Raw genomic sequence first — 20,387 nt, forward strand, 5'->3', positions numbered from 1 at the left:
AGAGCTTCATGGAATGGGTTTCCATGGTCAAACAGCTGCATCCAAGCCTTTCACCAAGTGCAATGCAAAGTGTCAGCTGCAGTGGTGTAAAGCACAACACCACTGGACTCTAGAGCAGTGGAGACCTGTTCTCTGGAGTGACAAATCACACTTCTCTGTCTGGCAATACGAGGGGCGTGTCTGGGTTTTGCAGTTGCCAGGATAACAGTACTTGCCTGACTGCATTGTGCCAAGTGTAAAGTTTGGTGGAGGGGGGATTATGGTGTTGGGTTCTTTTTCAGGGGTTGGGATTGGCCCCTTAGTTTCAGTGAAGGGAACTCTTAGGGTGTCAGCATACTAAGACATTTTGGACAAATTTCCAATTTGGGGTGGAGGAGCTTGATTGGCCTGCACAGAGCCCTAACCTCAACCCATAAGAACACATTTGGGATGAATTAGAGCAGAGACTGTGAGCCAGGTCTTCTCGTCTGACATCAGTGCCCGATCTCACAAATACGCTTCTGGAAGAATGGTAAAACATTCCCATAGACACTCCTAAACCTTGTCGACAGCCTTCCCAGAAGAGTTGATGCTGTTATAGCTGCAAAGGGTGGATCAACTCAATGTTGAACCCTATGGACTAAGGATGGGATGCCATTAAAGTTTGTGTGTGTGTAAAGGCAGGCGTCCCAATACTTTTGGCAATATAGTGTATCTAACACTTTTCAATTGCTAGCTCATTTATCTGCTAAGTAACCTTGACACTTCAGCCACAATACTATTTTGATTCATTGTAACATGACATTATACAGTTTTTTAACTATGATTCTTTAACTCATATTATTATTATGGATTACTGCATATATAAATGCACTCTATAGACTCGTGTTTTAAACATTTTGTGGACACTAATTTGCATTTCCCTGGTTTACGCTGAATCCGACTTTGAAATTGTGCGACTTCACTTGACTTTGGGTCCAACTTTGTAGACATCTGTGAAAGTTCATGCACAGATGTCTATGCAAGTCGCACCCCATGTCCTGAAAAGTAGTGCAAGAACTACTTTTATAAATGGCGCGATTCCGACGAATGGTCAAATTGCATGACAAGTTGCATCAGTGCGAATGGGGGCTTAGTTGTAGAGACTACATGTGTGAGATGCATTGGGGGCAGTCCTAGCGTGGGGACTGCCATTGCCATGCTTGAAGAGGTCTCAAAATAAACATGGATGCTAGTCATTTATCTGGTGTGCTACAGCCCTTTGTTTCTAAAATAAAATCAATATTTATCAATGACACTTCTGAAGACAGCATGAAATGCAATGAAAAAATATATACAGTACATAAGGGTCATACGTGTATTAATAAAAAACCTGTATATTTTATAGGGAGAATACTCTGGTTTTGTCTATAGTTATGCTGTGGAAGAACCGCTGTCATTAGCGCACAAGACAGCCGGCTATCTACCGAGCCTCCTCTGGGCTTCCATCACTTTAGGAAGACTTATCTCCATTCCAGCGTCTTATAAAATGGCTCCTCGTACTATGCTATTTATTAATCTGGTAAGATGTCCAAAACAAACCAAATGCATTCCTACTTTCTACCCTAGACATCTAAAACACTTCAGCTTGCCTGTGTAATTAAAATGTAAATAGACTTACAGCCATTAAGTAATCTCAGATAAAGGCCTGCAAAGAACTAGAAAAAAATTCAGAAAACAACAAATAAAAGAGCACTGCCAACCCATGTGATGATCTGAGGAAGGGGCAAGTCATGATGACCAGCTTCTCTCTTTTGGTTTGACATGGTTTGAGTGCTCCCCTAGGCTTACAGTTTGCACTCACCAGCCCTTGTTTCGGCGGTCAGGGACACGTGACTTCCGGTGGACGCGCCATCTCAGTGATCCCAGCAGCTGCCATCCACACATCCCTCCCACTGTTCTGAGGCTCCTGGGCTGAGCAACCTACTGTTGGGTCCAGGATTATGTGTCATTCTCCAGCTTCTGGGAATATGTGTTTCTCCTCTCCACTGGCTTGGTGATGTATCAATCTGTGCACTCCTACATATCATGCTTTTTTAAACCAGTGAATTTTTATTTTAACTATTCTTGGGCTTGTGACTTTATTGACTTCCAAAGGGTTGTGAATGCTCCTTTATTTGTTGTTTTGTGCTCACGTCTCATTGATGGTCAGCTGAGTTGTTGGAGCTGCCCATACTGTGGTTATCTACTTATCCCCTGGAACCTCATTGCACTTGGTATTTGCACCTCTTAGAAAAAATTTCAGGCCTGCCAGAAGTGCTACTAGCTTTACAAAGTGCACTGGCACTGGCCAAAGAGTAAAATGGGCTGTCTCTGGAAAGTCTCTTGTGATGGTCTATTATATTGTATAGCTGGTGCTGCTCACATGTAGTACGTCATGGTGGAAATTTCAGCAGCGTACCCTGTATAAGCCACAACACAGCTTTTACCCAAGTTTCATAAGTTAAACCAAAGTAGAAAAATGTCTGAATCCTGGGTGAATGTTGTGTGACACTTGTTTGAAAACATAACTATTTATAAATAGACATACTGTATACGTAACATGTCTTTTCTATTGGAGTTATTGGCTTCCAGTAAGGGGTAACCTTTGATCTGCAAATTATGTTCGTTAAAGCAACCCTGCAAGTATTAATACACTTGTTACCTTGTTTGTTAAGCCCAATCAGCCCTAATTAACCCCTCCCTCTAGTCTTGCTATTATTTTTCTGCTGATTTTTTATTGTTATATCTATTTTTAACCATTATTATTTAAGCATTCTTTCACAGGTTTATTCACATTGTGATATTCAAAATATGTCTCTTATTTGAGAGCACTACAGCTCTCCAGTGTACCTCTTCAGACCCCAGATGAACCCTTCTCTTCACTCAGCAGTACTAAGGGTATTCCCTGGACAAGGGGATACAGACACTGCCATAGATTAAACAGTCCTGGCCAAGGAGCTAGTTAGGTTCTCCACCTGACTGCCCTCTCCTCTTATCTGGCCCAGGGGGCGTAAGGTTTCATCACACTGTCCTTCCTGATAGCTTTATAGGTCAGTGGCGGCCTTCAGACCTTCTGCTGCGCTGGCTCCTTCCCTGCTGCTCAGGCTGTTCCTCTTAATAGATGGTGACACAGTGGAGGTCCTGTCTTCCAGAACCTGGCTGTAGGTGAGCCCCTCTCAGGCTCCACACTCCAGCCTCCTACCCCATCCCTACACACACTGACTACATCCTGCTAATCAGGCACTATCATATCTGAGGGTTGTCCTGACCCCATGCCAAGCCTCCTGCTTGGGGATTGGTCAAGATTCCTCAGACATGCAATTCAGCCACTCTTCACCCCCACCCACTGCCTTCTGGAAACAGTTCAAGCTTCTAGAGTAGGGGGAGGTATCAGGGAACTAACCTGCAGAGCCCTCAGCCCTCACCTAGAGTAACCTGGCTGACTCATTGCAGTTTGCTATTCAGCCTCTGCCTAAAAAAAACCTAGCTAGCTCCCCTTGGCTAACTAGAGTGGCACTACATTTGAATACCACCTCTTCCATTCCAATTTCAATGCTCTTCACCAGAATCATAATTGAAATGTCATTATAAACGAGTCAAATTATAGTAAAAAAAGGTATTTTTATCTACATACATACAAATTTTTTAAAAACTAAAGCTGGCCATGGATGGATTGAAATTTAGCCATCTCAGCAGGGACAAATGTCGATCCACCTATGACCTATGGTTTCTCTCAAACAGGAATTTTGGAAAATTTTACTCTATCAGCGCATGCAGCCAATCAGGCGCAGTACTGATCAGTGTATTCTGACAGTGGAGGAGTCCTCCTGTCAGATCACAGTAGCGCAGTGGGGAGAATTCCAACATCCACCTTAATTGTGTGGGTGGGGGGATCCATCTATGTCCAGCATAACACAGGGGTATACATGTGGGAGAACTGAACTTGTTAATGTACCATTGGGGGTGAGCGGGTAGCTGTTATCTTGGGGTAGTCAGGGTTAATTATTGGATAAATAAATTGAGTAATAATAAAATAAAAGCAGACAACATTTCCCTGTAGACTCATGCTACAACATATAATACATTGAACATGAAACTCTTTATTACACATTTCAAGTAACTCATTTAACAATTACCAAATAACAAATGTTCACATTATTCTTTTTTCTACTTATTTGTTTTTAAATAATATTCAATCGAATGGACATATGTGATATTTAATTATGTTTATTTATCAGATACATTATTTCTATAAAGGTATTTATTGGTGCCTGATATAATTTGTCTCTGTCTTCTCTGTAGATTGGTGTTTTAGGGGCATTTCTATTCCTAATTTTGTCACAGAACAGCACAGCTGGCCTCTTCATTGGAACAGCTTTTCTTGGTCTTTTTATCAGCAGTGCTTTCCCCAGCATGTTGGCCTACACCGAGGATATTTTAAACTATAAGGGTAAGAACAGTTGTCAAAAAATATGCTTGCCATTAAAAAAAATCTTATGAAGTTAAACTAAAAATATTTAATTATTTTTAGTTCACCCTGAAATAAAATAGGACAGTATTGTCAGGAGATGGTGATGGATGTGTAGAAAATATCATAATATGCTATATCTACTGGACAATAGTGTATGTACCTGGATAGAAAACTGGTTGCAGGGGCATGTCGATAGAGTGGTCATAAATAGTGTGAATTGTCTGGGGTTGTAAGTCGGGTACCCCAGGCTCTGTCCGGGGACCAATTCTGTTTATTTATTCATAAATTATATAAAGGTTGGAATAAATACGTAGTTCAATATCATTGTTTGTTGATGATCCAAGGATAAGTGGGTCAAAAACTTCACAGAAGAATATGGAAGCTTTACAAGACGACCGATAAAATAGAGGGGTGGGCAAATACATGGGAAAAGAGGTTTAATGTTGAAAATGTAAAGTAATGCACTTAAGGATGAAAAATATACATAATAGGGGAGAGCACATTTGGGGGAATCCAAGAGGGAAAAAGATCTGTGGGTCCTAGCAGATCATAGGCTCAGCAATAACATGCAATGCCAAGCTGCAAGAAGCAAAGCTAGCAGAATTTTAGTATGCATTAAAAAGGGGTATTTACTCAAGAGATAAGACTATAACTCTACCACTTTACAAAACTCTGGTCCAGCCACATCTTGAGCATACCATCCAGTTCTTGTCAGCAGTCCTCAGGAAAGAACTGAAGAGAGTACAGAAAAGGGCAACAACGCCAATAAGGGGACTGGAGTCACGAGGAACAGCTACAAGCATAAAACATATTCTCACTGGAGGAAAGATGCTTAAGAAGAGATCTGATAGTGATATACAAATATCTCAAAATGTCTTAATACAGTCCCAGCACAACTAAAGGACAATTTAACCATTTTCCCTCCTGAGGATTTACCCCCTTTCCTGACCAGGCCATTTTTTGTATTACGGTGCTGTTACTTTAATTGACAATTGCGCGGCCATGCAACACTGCACCTGAATGAAATTTTTGTCCTTCTTTTCCCATGAATAGAGCTTTCTTTTGGTGGTATTTTATTTTTTACACTATAAAAAAAAAGACCAACACTTTTTGAGAAAAAACAGTATTTTTTACTTTTTGCTATTAAACATGTCCAGTAAAAATATTGGCTCTGAGGAAGAGGCACAGCCTCAAAACGCGTCAGCAAACAGCCACCTAGGGGTCTGCTGTCCCCCATTAGACATCCTTCAGGGTGATTGGACCACGCTGCATTTCTTGTGAGATGCCCTTCATTTGATTTTATTCCTTTGTGAGTATTTTACTTTTTATCAATAAATCTCGTTTTTAAATGTAATGCACTAGGCCCATGCGCCCTCTTTTTGTTTCTTCATATACAGTTCTTTTTGGATTTCCCTGATCCTTTGAGGGCAGCAAAGCTTGCATTCCTTCTATACTCCATGTGGGGACAGAGAAACTCCAGTGCAGGAGTTAAAGCATTTGGTTGCTTTTTTTCTTCCTATCAGTAGAACAGGCCCCCCAGCTCTAACACAGCTGGGTCCTCGACGAGCGAAAGAATAGACCTCCCCATTTCTGGCTGAGCTGGGAGCTTGATGAGCACTTGAGAAACTTCAGCTGTACTGCCCATAAGAGCAGCAGCCCTTCAGGCTGGGAACTTTTCCTCCTGGACAAAAACCCTGCTGCTCTAGGCCTCAGACTATTCATTGCCCCAGCCAGCTACTGAGCATCCTCCCCCAGGAATTGGCCAAGACCACATACATATTCAGGCTGTCGGTCTGCCTCTTCCAGCCCACTACATTCTAGAATCCACTAGAAGACAGAGGAAAGCAGCTGAGCCTGTACCTAGTGAAACCTAAAACAGCCAAAATTAATAAAGCACTACTCCACTGACTACAGATGAGTAAAAAAAAAAACTACATTTACCTGACCTTTCTAGCCACCTATTCAGGAGGGTGCTACAGTACTAACTGCCAATGTAGTAAAATATTAATCCAGGAAAAAGATTGAACTGTCCTTGGGGGTCAGGAAGGCACTCATTTTCCTCCTTTGTGGCAAAATTGTAACAGGACATCAGTATGTTTAACCCTTTTAATCCTGTTGATAAGTTTACCCTCTTTAACCCTATTATTTTTATGTACTGTAACTTTGCCCTGTAAAAATTGGTTCTCAAACACTAATCTATCTCACCTGCTTTGTCCACAGCAACCAGTCAGACATAGATAGATGAACAAAGGGTGCAGCGCTAAAAGATCATATACACAGTAAATAAATATACATATGGTTAATCAATCCACGACTTTGTGTGCTCACTAGTTTCTATTACAACTATATGTAACACACCATAGTGCATAAATAAAAGTATGCCTATCCCCCTATGAATAAGTGTGGTTGCACAAAACGCATCAGTGGGGAGTTACAGTGCAGTGACGTCACGCCGTGGGTCCCTGCGACCATCTTGGATCCATATCTGGTCAGTAGCTGTTACCTGTATTCCTATTCATCTAGCTTTTTTGAGGTTGTTTGGTGCCTTTTGGTGTTCAGCAGCTACAACAACCTTTAGCGCTCACGTATTTTACTATGTGTGTACTATAGTCAGACATAGATGTTTTTTCCTTTATATAAGTACTGTACTTAAAAAAAAATTATACAATTTTCTTCTCTAATAACAAATACAACTGCAGCTGGGCCAGCCAGGGATGACATAACTTCTGCACATGTACTCAGGAGTTAATTAATTCAGCCACCAAAGAATGCAGAATGCACACGGCTCAATGTACAAGCTGTATAAATGTGCTTGCAAGCAGGTAAGACACTTTTTTGCAGAAGAGACATGCAATGTAATCCCATTGACTAGCATTTTTTTCTTTTTAGCACTAAAGTTCCATTTTAAGGGGTTACAGCAATTAAGAGCGAAATCCAACCCTTTCGCACCCTCTTAATGAAGTCTGGTGGTGGATATTTAGTGCACTTAGTAGTGCTTCTGTTTTTCAGTGCTTATTCCCCTATGATATGGTGCAACATAGACATGCTGACTGCCCCAGGAACCCAAAAAGTCTTTTAGCCTGCATCAGATAATTGTTAACTAATTCACAGATCTTATTAAGAGGGCAGAGAGGTGAGATGAAGAATTTTAATTTCTGTTAGCATTTAAAATCACTAACCCTGCAGCAGAAGTGCCAAACAGCTAGAGGTGCTAACATATATTGTTAGATATCTTATCAAGCACCCCAGTAACATTAGAACACAGGTTATACCAATGACAGCCTCAACTCTGAAAGTCAAACTAATAAAGGCTGTTGTGACTGCAACAACACTTTGTTGTAGCTGACAGGAATAAAAATTAAAAACTACTGCAATGAGGGACTCCAGCTTTGCTTTTTTTAACCACTTGCCCTCCTGAGGCACTGCACTATTTCAACTGGTAATTGCGCAGTCGTGCAATGCTGTACCCATAGAAAATTTATATCCTTTTTTTCACAGAAATAGAGCTTTCTTTTGGTGGTATTTGATCACCTCTGCAGTTTTTACTTTTTTTGCTATAACCAAAAAAAGACCAAACATTTTGAAAAAAAAACAATATTTTTCACTTTTGGCTATAAAAAATATCAAATAAACTCAAAGTTAGTCATACATTTAGGCCAAAATGTATTCTGCTACATGCCTTTGGCATAAAAAAGCTTAATATATGTATATTAATTGGTTTGTTTGAAAGTTATAGCGTCTACAAACTATGGGATATATATTGGAATTTACGTAGCTTTTACTTTCTGACTGCCTATCACATATCCTGAGGTGCTAAAATGCCAGGGCAGTACAACTCCCCCCCAAATTACCCCTTTTTGGAAAGTAGACACCCCAAGGATTTTGCAGAGAGGCATGTTGAGTCCATGGAACATTTTATTTTTTGACACAAATTTTTTGAAATTGAATTTTTTTTTCACACAAACTTCTCACTTTAATTATATATTGCTCATGTATGCCATAGGTATATGTGGAATAACACCCTAAAACACATTCTGCTACTTCTCCCGAGTATGGGGATACCACATGTGAGAGACTTTTTGGCAGCCTAGCTACATACAGGCCCCCAAAATCCAATGACCACCTCCAGGCTTTCAAACGGCATATTTCCTCATATCACTTTCCACACTACCTATAACAGTCTTGGAGGCCCTAAAATGCCAGGATAGTACAACCCCCCCCCCCCCCCAAATGACCCCTTTTTGGAAAATAGACACCCTAAGGAATTTGATGAGGCATTGTGAGTATTTTACAGATATAATTTTTGTCACAGAGTTTTGAAAAAAAAAAGAAAAAAACATGTGGCAACAAAGGAGATCTGCAAAATACTCACCATGCCTCTTAGCAAATACCTTGGAGTGTCTACTTTCTAAAAAGGGGTCATTTGGAGGGGTTACTTCTACTATCCTGGCATTTCAGGGTCATTTTATTTGCGCAGCGATTTTTCAAACGCAAATCTTTTGGGAAAAAATACACTTTTTAGAATTTTAATGCACAAAAACAAAATATATTGCCCAATTGTTTGATACTATATAAAAGATGATGTTATGCCAAGTAAATAGATACCAAACATGACATGCTTTAAAATTGCACATGCCTGTGCAATAGCAACAAAGTACATACACGTACGGCAGTACATACACGTATGGCAGTACATACAAAGTACATACAAGCGCGGGCAGCACAGTGGCTAAATGGTTAGCACTTCCACCTGGCAATACTAGGGTCGTTGGTTCGAATCCCAGCCACAGCACCACCTGCCTGGAGTTTGCATGTTCTCCCTGTATCTGCATGGGTTTTCTCCGGGTACTCTGGTTTCCTCCCAGACTCTAAAGACATGCTGGTAGATTAATTGGATCCTGTCTAAATTGGCCCTAGTATGTGTATGTATGAATGTGAGTTAGGGACCTTAGATTGTACACCCCTTGAAGGTTAGGGACTGATGTGAATGTACAATATATATGTAAAGCACTGTGTAAATTGACGGTGCTATATAAGTACCTGAAATAATAAATAAATAAATACATTTTTTATCATCAATAGGCAACACTTTAAAAGCCTTTACAGGTCACCAATTTACATTTACACAGGAGATCTAGTGATATAATTACTGCCCTTGATCTGACGTTCGCAGCGATAACTCACATGCATGCTGCAACCGCTGTTTCTATACGGGCACGGGGTCAAAACTTGCGTGCGCGCAGGGGGGGCAAGGGTGCTTTTTTTTTTCTTTTTAGTTATTTTGATTTTTTACATTATTTTTACACTGTCCCTTTCTCTTTTTTTTTAAATCACTTTTATTGCTATCCCAGGGAATGTAAATATCCCCTCTGTCTGCAATCGGCATTGACAGGTATTCTTTTTTAGAAATCTAGATATCTCCTCTGCCCTTACATTATCTAATCTCACCAAGATCGGTGTGACCAGATGCTTTCCCAATTTACAAATGGCGCTGCTTATATCCTGCGAAACTGAAGTGATGAAATGCTCGTAGCTTCCAATTTCTCAGACTGTAGAGATGATTGAAGCCATTCTGGTCTCTGATCAGTTCTATGGTCAACCAGCGGATCTGCCGGCTGCATTCCCGGATACCCCTGTAGGACAGGAGAGCCGAAAGAAAAACTGTGGAAGGCGGCAGGAGGGGGATGTCCCTTCCTGCTGATCATAAAAACAGTTCAGCAGCTAATTGGCCACTAGGATTGTGTTTACATGAGCCAGCTGAAAATTATACCAGGATGATGCCTGCCTGTAGCTGCAGGCATCATCCTGGTATAACCACTCAAAGTCCAGCGACGTACCAGTAAATTGCTGGTCCATGTTGGGCATATATGTAACAGCAGAGAACACGGGCTTACGATGAATTGACTCTGTGGATCAATATGACCGTAGATCATTCTTTTTTGTAATGTCCATGTTGAGGGTTGAGAGCTGAATTTGGGTGGTCGGCGATGTATTGTGCGTATAAATTGCTTTGGCCCTCAATCAATTGGTAGAAATCTTCTGTGAAAAATATTAGAAGGGCTAAACGCTAGTGCTGGCAGCTAACGGGGCTGATCCTGCTAACACTGCGTTTTTGGGGATACTATACTAAGCAGGAACTAGTATAGTTCTGTTCATGATCATTATATTGATCCGTACAAACACTATACTAGTAATGGGGGTGATCAGCGACCTATAGCATGAGTGTGATAGTGTGCGGGCAATCTAATGCTAGCTGATCCTGGCTGGGAGGGGGCGCTTACTGACCCTGACGTTATCTGATGTCACTAGTGGCAGGGATGCTTTACAAAAGAATGCAGTGCAATAATATCAACTCGCAAATATGGCTAAATATACAAACATGCAAATGTGGATATACAGTTGCAAGAAAAAGTATGTGAACCCCTTGGGATTACGTGGAGTTTTGCATGAATTGGGCATAAAATGTGCTCTGAACGTCATCTAAGTCACAACAATAGAAGAACACAGTCTGCTGAACATAATACTACACAAACATTAGATGTTGGTTTAATTGCACATAACATGTAAACATTCGCAGTGCAGGGAGGAAAAAGTATGTGAACCTTTAGACTTAATAACTGGTTGACCCTCCTTTGGCAGCAATAACCTCAACCAAACGTTTCCTGTAGTTGCAGATCAGATCTGCACAACGATCTGGAGTAATTTTGGACCACTTCTCTTCACAAAACTGTTTTAGTGTAGCAATATTCTTGGGATGTCTGGTGTGAATCGCTCTCTTAAGGTCATGCCACAGCATTTCAATCGGGTTGAGGTCAGGACTCTGACTGGGCCACTCCAGAAGGCGTATTCTGTGCTGTTGCAGCCATTGTTTTGTTGAATTACTTGTATGCTTTGGGTCATTGTCCTGTTGCATCACCCATCCTCTGCGGAGCTTCAGTTGGCGGACAGATGGTCGTACGTTTTCCTGCAAAATGTCTTGATAAACTCTGGAATTCATTTTCCCATCAATGACAACAGTCCGTCCAGGCCCTGAGGCAGCAAAGCAACCCCAAACCATGATGCTCCCTCCGCCATGTTTTACAGTTAGGATGAGGTTTTGATGTTGGTGTGCTGTGCCTTTTTTTCTCCACACATAGTGTTGTGTGTTCTTCCCAAACAACTCAATCTTGGTTTCATCTGTCCACAGTATATTTTGCCAGTAGTGCTGTGGAACATCCAGGTGCTCTTTTGCAAACTTCAAACGTGCTGCAATATTCTTTTTGGACAGCAATGGCTTCCTCCGTGGTGTCCTCCCATGTACTCCATTCTTGTTTAATGTTTTCCTTATTGTAGATGTGTCAACAAAAATGTTAGCATGTGCCAGAGGTTTCTGTAGGTCTTTAGCTGACACTCTGGGATTCTTCTTTACCTCATGCAGCATTCTGCGCTGTGCTCTTGCAGTCATTTTTACAGGACGGCCATGCCTAGGGAGAGTAGCAACAGTGCTAAACTTTCTCCATTTGTAGACAGTCTGTCTTACCGTGGACACATGAACATCAAGGCTTTTGGAGATACTTTTGTAACCCTTTCCAGCTTCATGCAAGTCAGCAATTCTTGATCGTAGGTCTTCTGAGAGCTCTTTTCTGCGAGGCATGGTTCACATCAGACAGTGCTTCTTGAAACCAGTAAACCCAAAACAGGTGTGTGTTTTTTAAGGGCAGGACAGCTGTCAGCAACACATCCAATATCATCACACTGATTGGAGACAAGGTTGGCTCACTCCTGGCTCCAATTAGCTCTGGGAGAAGTCATTAAGCTAGGGCCTCACTACTTTTTCCTCCCTGCACTGTGAATGTTTACATGTTATGTGCAATTAAACCATGGCAACATCTAATGTTTGTGTAGTATTATGTTCAGCAGACTGTGTTCTTCTATTGTTGTGACTTAGATGACATTCAGAGCACATTTTATGCCCAATTCATGCAAAATTCCACGTAATCCCAAGGGGTTCACATACTTTTTCTTGCAACTGTATAAACATAAATCTTGCTGCCTGACAGTATACTGAAATTAAATACCCATATATGTTCATAAACTGTGCTCCATATATAAAACGTCTCAAAATACCAAAATCTCAATGATGCACCATATCTTTATTGCTTCCCGTACTTCACATGCATTATTGCAAAATGTCTGCTGTGCATCTAAGTTATGTTTTTGTCAGCTCAAAGATAGTGATCTGTGATTGGCTGGAGCTGGTCACATGGTACAGGTGCTGTGATTGGCCCCATGTATCATGTGACAGCTGTAGGACAATCACAGCTAACTAGGAGGAGAGCTCTTTTGAATGAGATTGATTCATACCAGCTTTGCTTACATTGTGATCAATTTTTTTTTTAAATAACAAACATGTAATACTTGCCTGCTCTGTGCAATGGTTTTGCACAGAGCAACCCGGATCCTCCTCTTCTCGGGTCCCTCACTGGTGCTTCTGTGAATAAGTGGCAGAGGGGAGGGGAGGGCATAGAAGCTGTGTGTGAGAACACAAGGTTGCTTCTCTCAGAGCCCTTCCAGGAGCTCCAAAAACCTGTGAAATGTAAATTAAAGAGATAGGTCAACAAGGTGACATGTGTCTGTTGGACTTAATTCATAGCATGTCTGTATAATTTACAAAATCATTTAAAACAAGCTGTGCTGCGCTAAACACACACAAGTATGGTGAATATACAGTTGTGTTCAAAATAATAGCAGTATGTTGAAAAAAGTGAATAAAGCTCAAAATCCTTCTAATAGCTTTTATTTCCATACACACAAATGCATTGGGAACACTACACATTCTATTCCAAATCAAAACATGAAGACAAATATATCAAATTTGTGTTGATCCTCTAACAAAAATTGAAGAAAAGTTAATATTAGACTGTTCAAAAAAATTGCAGTGTTTGTATTCTTCTTTACAAACTCAAACATTCACTATATAAACTGAAAAATGTTTGAAGATTTTGCTTTCCTTTGAATCACTTAATTAATATTTAGTTGTATAAGCACTGTTTCTGAGAACTGCTGTACATCTGTGTTGCATGGAGTCAACCAACTTCTGGCACCTGTGAACAGGTATTCCAGTCCAGGATGATTGGACTACATTCCACAGTTCTTCTCTATTTCTTGGTTTTGCCTCAGATACGGCATTCATAAGTTTTCTATTGGATTAATATCCGGGGATTGGGCTGGCCACTCCATAATGTCAATCTTGTTGGTCTGGAACCAAGATGTTGCATGTTTACTGGAGTGTTTGGGGTCGTTGTCTTGTTGGAACACCCATTTCAAGGGCATTTCCTCTTCAGCATAAGGCAGCATGACCTCTTCAAGTATTCTGATGTATTCAAACTGATCCATGATCCCTGGTATGCGATAAATAGGCCCAACACCATAGTATGAGAAACATCCCCATATCATGATGCTTGCGCAACCATGCTTCACTGTCTTCACAGTGTACTGTGGCTTGAATTCAGTGTTTGGGGGTCGTCTGACAAATTGTCTCCGGCCACTGGACCCAAAAAGAACAATCTTACTTTCATCAGGCCACAAAATGTCTTTTTAGGCCAGTCAATGTGCTCTTTGGCAAATTGTAACCTCTTCAGCACATGTCTTTTTTTCAACAGTGGGACTTTGCGGGGGCTTCTTGCAGATAGCTTGGCTTCACATAGGCGTCTTCTAATTGTAACAGTACTCACAGGTAACTTTAGACCTTCTTTGATCTTCCTGGAGCTGATTGTTGGCTGAGTCCTTGCCATTTGGCTATTCTTCTATCCATTCGAATGGTAGTTTTTCGCTTTCTTCCACGTCTTTCAGGTTTTGGTTGCCATTTTAAAGCATTTGCGATTATTTTAGCTGAGCAGCCTATCATTTTCTGCACTTCTTTATATGTTTTCCCCTCTCCAATCAACTTTTTAATCAAGGTACGCTGTTCTTCTGAACAATGTCTGGAACGACCCATTTTCCTCAGAATGTCAGAGAGAAATGCACTGTAACCAGCATGTACAACATTTGCTGCCTTCCTTCCTTAAATAAGGGCAATAATTGCCACCTGTTTTTCAAAGAATGAATGACCTCACTAATAGAACTCCACACTGCTATTATTTTGAACATGCCCCTTTCAATTAGTGATTCAATTACACAGAATCAGCAGCATGCATGTCATGACTGTTGGGTCTGTTGGATTTCTATTACTCTACTACACCTGCTAGTAAATTATTTGCCATGTAGAAATATCATTTCTACCAAAAACAGAGATTGATCAGGTTAGTGATGTCTGACTGCTATTGTTTTGAACACAACTGCACATGACCAAAGAAAAACAAAATAAAACTTGTGAAACAAAGAAGAAAAGTGTCTGCTTTAGCTCAAAGTCCATATGCTGAACTTGATTCTCCACCATAAAAGACCATAGCTGGGTGTATTCACCACCCTTAAGGCAAACCATCCCCAGGAATAATAGGAGGCTTACCAAAAATCCATTACCTCTTACAGCGGGGAAAATAATTATTTGTTCCCATGCAGATTTTGTAGAGTTTGCCCACTTAAAAAGTAATGAAGGATCTATATTTTTTTTTATCATAGGTGTATTTTAAACAATAGAGACAGAATATTAACCAAAATTAACACACAATACAAATGTTATAAATTGAGTTGCAGTTCAGTGAGTAATAAGTATTTGATCCCCAAGCAAAACATGACTTAGTGTCAAGGTCCTACCTTTTCCCTGAGGTTATGTTACTCCATGTGCTGGCGTCCATCTTGGATTCTGCTGTGCATGATGGGAATCCTTTTATGCCTTCAGGTCTCTGTGGTCCATCCCCCAGAGGGGTGTGGCTGATGACATATAAGCCTGTGGCCCGCACATGCTCTTTGCACTTGTGTCTTGTGTCTTTGTGTTGCTATTACTCTGTTCTGACTCTCGTGACTCTCCTGGTATCTGATTCGGCTTGTGACTTGACTATTATTTGTATTCTTTCTTGATCTGACCCTCTGTTGCTGAACCCGGCTCGTGACCTGTGATTCTCGTCTGCTGTCCTGTACTGTTTTGTCCTGTTGTTGTTGACCCGGCTTGTCTGACTACTCTTTTGTCTCTTCCACCAGCTACATGCCATTGGCGGCGGCCATTACCGCAGCTGAGGTGTCTCGGGGGCCGCGACCTGGTTCCTGGCTGCGTCAAGTCCATCCCCACCATCGGGGGCCCTGGTGAAGGGCAGCCTGGGACTTAGACTCCGCGCCCTGGGGGACTTCGGTCTGTGGGTAGTGGTTGTCGTCAGCCAGTGCGTTACATTGTTAGGCCTGCCTGTCCGTTCCTCGGCTCCTGCCCTGACACTTAGTACTTGGTGGAGAAACCCTTGTTGGCAAGCACAGAGGTGAGATATTTCTTTTAGTTGGATACCAGGTTTGCACACATCTCAGGAGGGGTTTTGGTCCAATCTTCTTTACAGATCTTCTCTAAATCCTTATGGTTTCTTGGCTGTCACTTAGCAACTCGAAGTTTCAGCTCCCTATATACATTTTTTGTATGATTAAGGTCTGGAGACTGGCTAGGCCACTCCATGACCTTAATGTGCTTCTTCTTGAGCCACTTCTTTGTTGCCTTGTCGGTATGTTTTGGATCATTGTTATGCTGGAAGACCCATCCACGACCCATCTTCAGTGTTCTGGCTGAGGGAAGAAGGTTCTCATCTAAGATTTTACAATACATGGCCCCATCCATTGGCCCCTCAATGCGTCAAAGTCGGCCTGTACTTTTAGCAGAGAAACAGCCCCAAAGCATAATGTTCCATGTTTGACTGTAGGGATGGTGTTCTTAGGGTCATAGTCAACATTTTTTTTCCTTCAAACACGGCGAGTCAAGTTAATGCCAAAGTTAAATTAAGAGAATCTGCGCAGCGGATGATATGTAAGGATAAGTAGGCTGCTGCTAGCACCTGACACAAATGAGTGTGATGATGAAATAAAATACATGCTGCGCTGCCAATCCTGCTCCTTTATAAAACCACAGTGAAAAAATCTTCCAAATGTGTTATAAACACTTCCCTATTGCTGGGGAAGTGTATAAGTGAACAACTCCACCTGTATAAAACTGTGATTAGTAAGTCATAAAAAATAGTGGGCGTGCCATAATACACATCCCCCACCTGTTGATATATGTGTTGGGTGAATCAATCAATGTACCAAATCAACTATTAAATAAATAAAAAGATATAAATACATTTCAAGTTAAATTTATTAGTGTCTATGACAGGTGCTACAATGCACCTCCCCCTATTACAACGTGCACAAATATGCATATATCAAAAACAATATATCGAAACCAATATTTTATATATATTTTAAATATTTTAAAAATTTCCAATATTTTAAACCAGTTCATTCCTTATAAAGTAAACAGCGTCCCAGTACTGCAAGGTACCCTCCACATCCTACAAAAGCAGTTGGTGACTTGAAACTGGTATATGGTATACCTGTAAGTGCAATTTGTATATAGTTTTAATCAAAATAAACAGTATAAAACTATGGAAGCTTCCATTTGATTATTCCTATTGCATATCTCTGTGGTGGAGGAGGAGAAGCAGACCTTTTATTTTTCATTGGGAGGATCCCATCACATTGGGATTCCAAAATGGGCGCTGCAACCATGCTCATACCAGAAGCAAACAAGGCTGCATATGAGGCAAACCATACACTGGAAAAATCAATATAATTCACAAACTGCATGAAAATAACACTATAAAACTATATATCTAAAAAATTATCAATTAAATGAAGCCAGGGAAAAATGTTAAGTTATGTATCTGCGCCATCTTGTGGGAAAAGGCCAAATTGACCAATCAAATGTATTATTGTTCCTAGAATTACACAAATAAAAAATAAGTTTAAAAAATAATAATAATTAAAAATGCCTTATCAATGTTACCAAATAGATGTTCACAAATAAAGTATACTGTACAAATTTTATAATTAAATGCATAAAACAATTAAAACAATTAATAAATCTAGTAGGGCAAATAATGAAAAAAGCTAAAAATCATGGCCTGTCAACCCAACTAAAAATTTTTTTTTCTGGGTTAGACATCAAAGGAAATTAATTTTTGTTGATAAACGTGGTAATGTCCAACCTAAAGATTATAAATCCATCTCATCTCTAATTGGGATACCTCTTTTTGCAGAACTCCCCCTCCAATGGGGAATTAATTTATCAATCCCCATGAACAAATTTACAGATGGATTCTTATTATGGACAGCCAAATAGTACTTGGAGACACCACGGCTTTTGTTTATTTTGTTTTTCTTTGCTCATGAATCGCCAAACTGTTGCTGTAACTGCTTAGTAATTTTAAGCTGGAGTTCAGCTTTAATTTCTTAGCCATGTCTATCTAAAGCTGGCCAAAGACAGTTAGATTTTTCATTCAGCCAGATTCCTCCATTCACACAAACAAGGTGGATGCAGGAATCCCTCTGCTGGGACATTGTATTTCAATTGCTGGACTCACCGATTGGCTATAGCTGCTGATAGACAAAAGTCTTTCAGCATGTGAAACATTTTACTTTTGTCAAGCAGAGACAGCCACACATCACATTTGTTCCTGCTTAAAAAAAAATAATGCTGCCACCACATCTAAGGATTGGTAAACTGCAATATTTAAAAGTTTTGCTTTTGGATTTAATACCATGTGAATGTTTCTCAGTGCAAAACTCAGTATTCAGGGTAGGTTAATAAACATCCTTCCCTTTTAAAAGTCAGCAGCTAACACTTTGTACAGCTGATGGATGTCAATTCCAGTTGTTAAAGTGGAAGTAAATTGAAGATTTACATAATCTGCTGACAAGCAGGGCTTTTATAACAGAAGAGACCCTAGAGCTCTCTTCTGTCATAAATCTCCCCCCTTCCTAACAGCGTAAAATGTTATTTGAGCTGCACGAGCGCAGCTCAGACCACATTTTTGGCCGCTCTGTATACCGTGGTGATGTGACTCCTGTGAGCATGCATGGGAGGGACATATTGCTGCCCGGCCATTCAAGTGTCCAAAGATTCCAAACCTGGAAGGAAGACCAGGTGAAGACAGAAGCGTCAGGGAGCTATGACAGCACGACGCTGGAGGGCTCCATTTGAAGGTAAGTCTTTCATAATGTACTAATATGCAATGCATGCTAATATATTATTATTTATTTATTACAGGTACTTATATAGCATCATCAACTATGCAGCGTTTACATACAGTATATAGTATATTCACATCAGTCCCTGCCCTCAAGGAGCGTGCAATCTAAGGCCCCTAACCCACATTCACACACATACTAGGGCCAATTTAGACAGGAGCCAATTAACCTACCGGCATGTCTTTGGAGTGTGGAAGGAAATGGGAGTAACCAAAGATCCATTATCTCCTGCGCTCAATGACTCAGATCAAACAGGCGTTAGTGACAAGCAGCGTGTTGTGTATTCATCCACTGGTGATCAGAGGTTGTGCAGCTCTATCATGAAGCTGGGGAAGCTTAATAAAACTGTAGAGAAAGATGAAAGAAAGCGCACAAACCTTGCGCATTACCTCAATAACTAGTGACTAATTTTATTAATAAGGAAATATACTCACAAAATGATTGTATTTACCTGTAACCCTGTTTGGATTATGGTTACTTATGCCTGTTATACAATCATTTTGTGAGTATATTTCCTTATTAATAAAATTAGTCACTATTTATTGAGGTAATGCGCAAGGTTTGTGCGCTCTTTCTTTCATCTTCCTCTACAGGAAATGGGAGTACCCTGAGGAAACCCATGCAGGCACAGGGAGAACATTCAGATGGGCAAATAGTGTCCTGGTTGGGATTTGAATCAACGGCCCTAGTGCTGCCAGGTGGAAAATGCTGACCACTGAGCCACTGTGATGACTTAAACCTACAGGGGAGGGGGGGGGGGCAATTGTTTCATTTAATAAGAAAACTTTACCACCACTTTATTGACAGCTGTGATCGCCACCAATAAGAGCAGTTCCGATTATGTGACCACTGTGTCAGCACTGACATTGTGCAGGCTGGAGACTTTAATGCTAAAAATGAAAGCTTTCAGCCTACATATTAATACTGATATACTTCAGGCTGCAGTGTTCATCTGTGGTGCCATCTATTAAACCACTTCAAGTCCGGACACTTTCACCCCCTTCCAGTCCAAGACAATTTTCAGCTTTCCGTGTTATCACACTTTGAATGACAATTGCGCGGTCATGCAACACTGTACCCATATGATTTTTTTTTGCATTTGTTTTGAGACAGATAAAATTTTATTTTGGTGATATTATTCACCACTGGGATTTTTATTTTTTTGCTATATAAATGAAAAATTCCACAAATTTTGAAGAAAAAAGTGTTAACATTTTGCAAATAAATCTTTCTTTGTGAATCTTGGTGTAAATGTATTCATCTATCTTTTTAGTAAAAAAAAAAATAACCCAAATTAGTTTATAACCAAAAATTATAATTTTTCTAAAGTTTTTTTTACATTTTTATTTTTTTTATATTATTTATATTTTTGTTTTTTTGTTTTTAACATTCTGTCACTCTAGCAATACAGTATCACCATAGTGACATTGTACTACTTGTGGAAGGTGATGAAGATTTTTTTTCTTTTTTTGCACTGATTGCTTTTACACCCATAAAGGCTGTAAAAGCAATCATTTCTCCTTCTCTCTGGCTGCATTCCTACAGCCATTGAGAAATACTGTGTGAGCTGTGATTGGTCACAGCTTTTCACTTGGTACAAGGCTGCTGTGAATAGCCTTGTACCATGTGACCTCTGTGATCATTCACAGATGTCACACATAAGTGACAAAAGTGACATCTTGTTTACTACTATTCATGTGATCACTGATTGGCTAATCAGTGATCACACAGAGGT

At 40.3% G+C, this 20,387-nt stretch overlaps 1 protein-coding gene across 1 annotated transcript in view; it reads left to right on the top strand.

Moving 5' to 3' along the window:
- The window catches only part of SLC60A1 (solute carrier family 60 member 1), a 128,629-nt gene that overhangs the window by 94,032 nt on the left and 14,210 nt on the right, over nucleotides 1–20,387 (top strand). Inside the window, exons 6-7 of the mRNA XM_089686362.1 lie at nucleotides 1,367–1,540; nucleotides 4,303–4,450. Of these exons, the coding sequence (XP_089542488.1) occupies nucleotides 1,367–1,540; nucleotides 4,303–4,450 (322 nt within the window). The remainder of the gene's footprint in view (nucleotides 1–1,366; nucleotides 1,541–4,302; nucleotides 4,451–20,387) is intronic.

Source organism: Staurois parvus, unplaced genomic scaffold (assembly GCF_062004578.1).
Source record: "Staurois parvus isolate SC_StPar_1 unplaced genomic scaffold, SC_StPar_1.0 ptg000395l, whole genome shotgun sequence".
Classification (NCBI taxonomy): Eukaryota; Metazoa; Chordata; class Amphibia; order Anura; family Ranidae; genus Staurois; species Staurois parvus.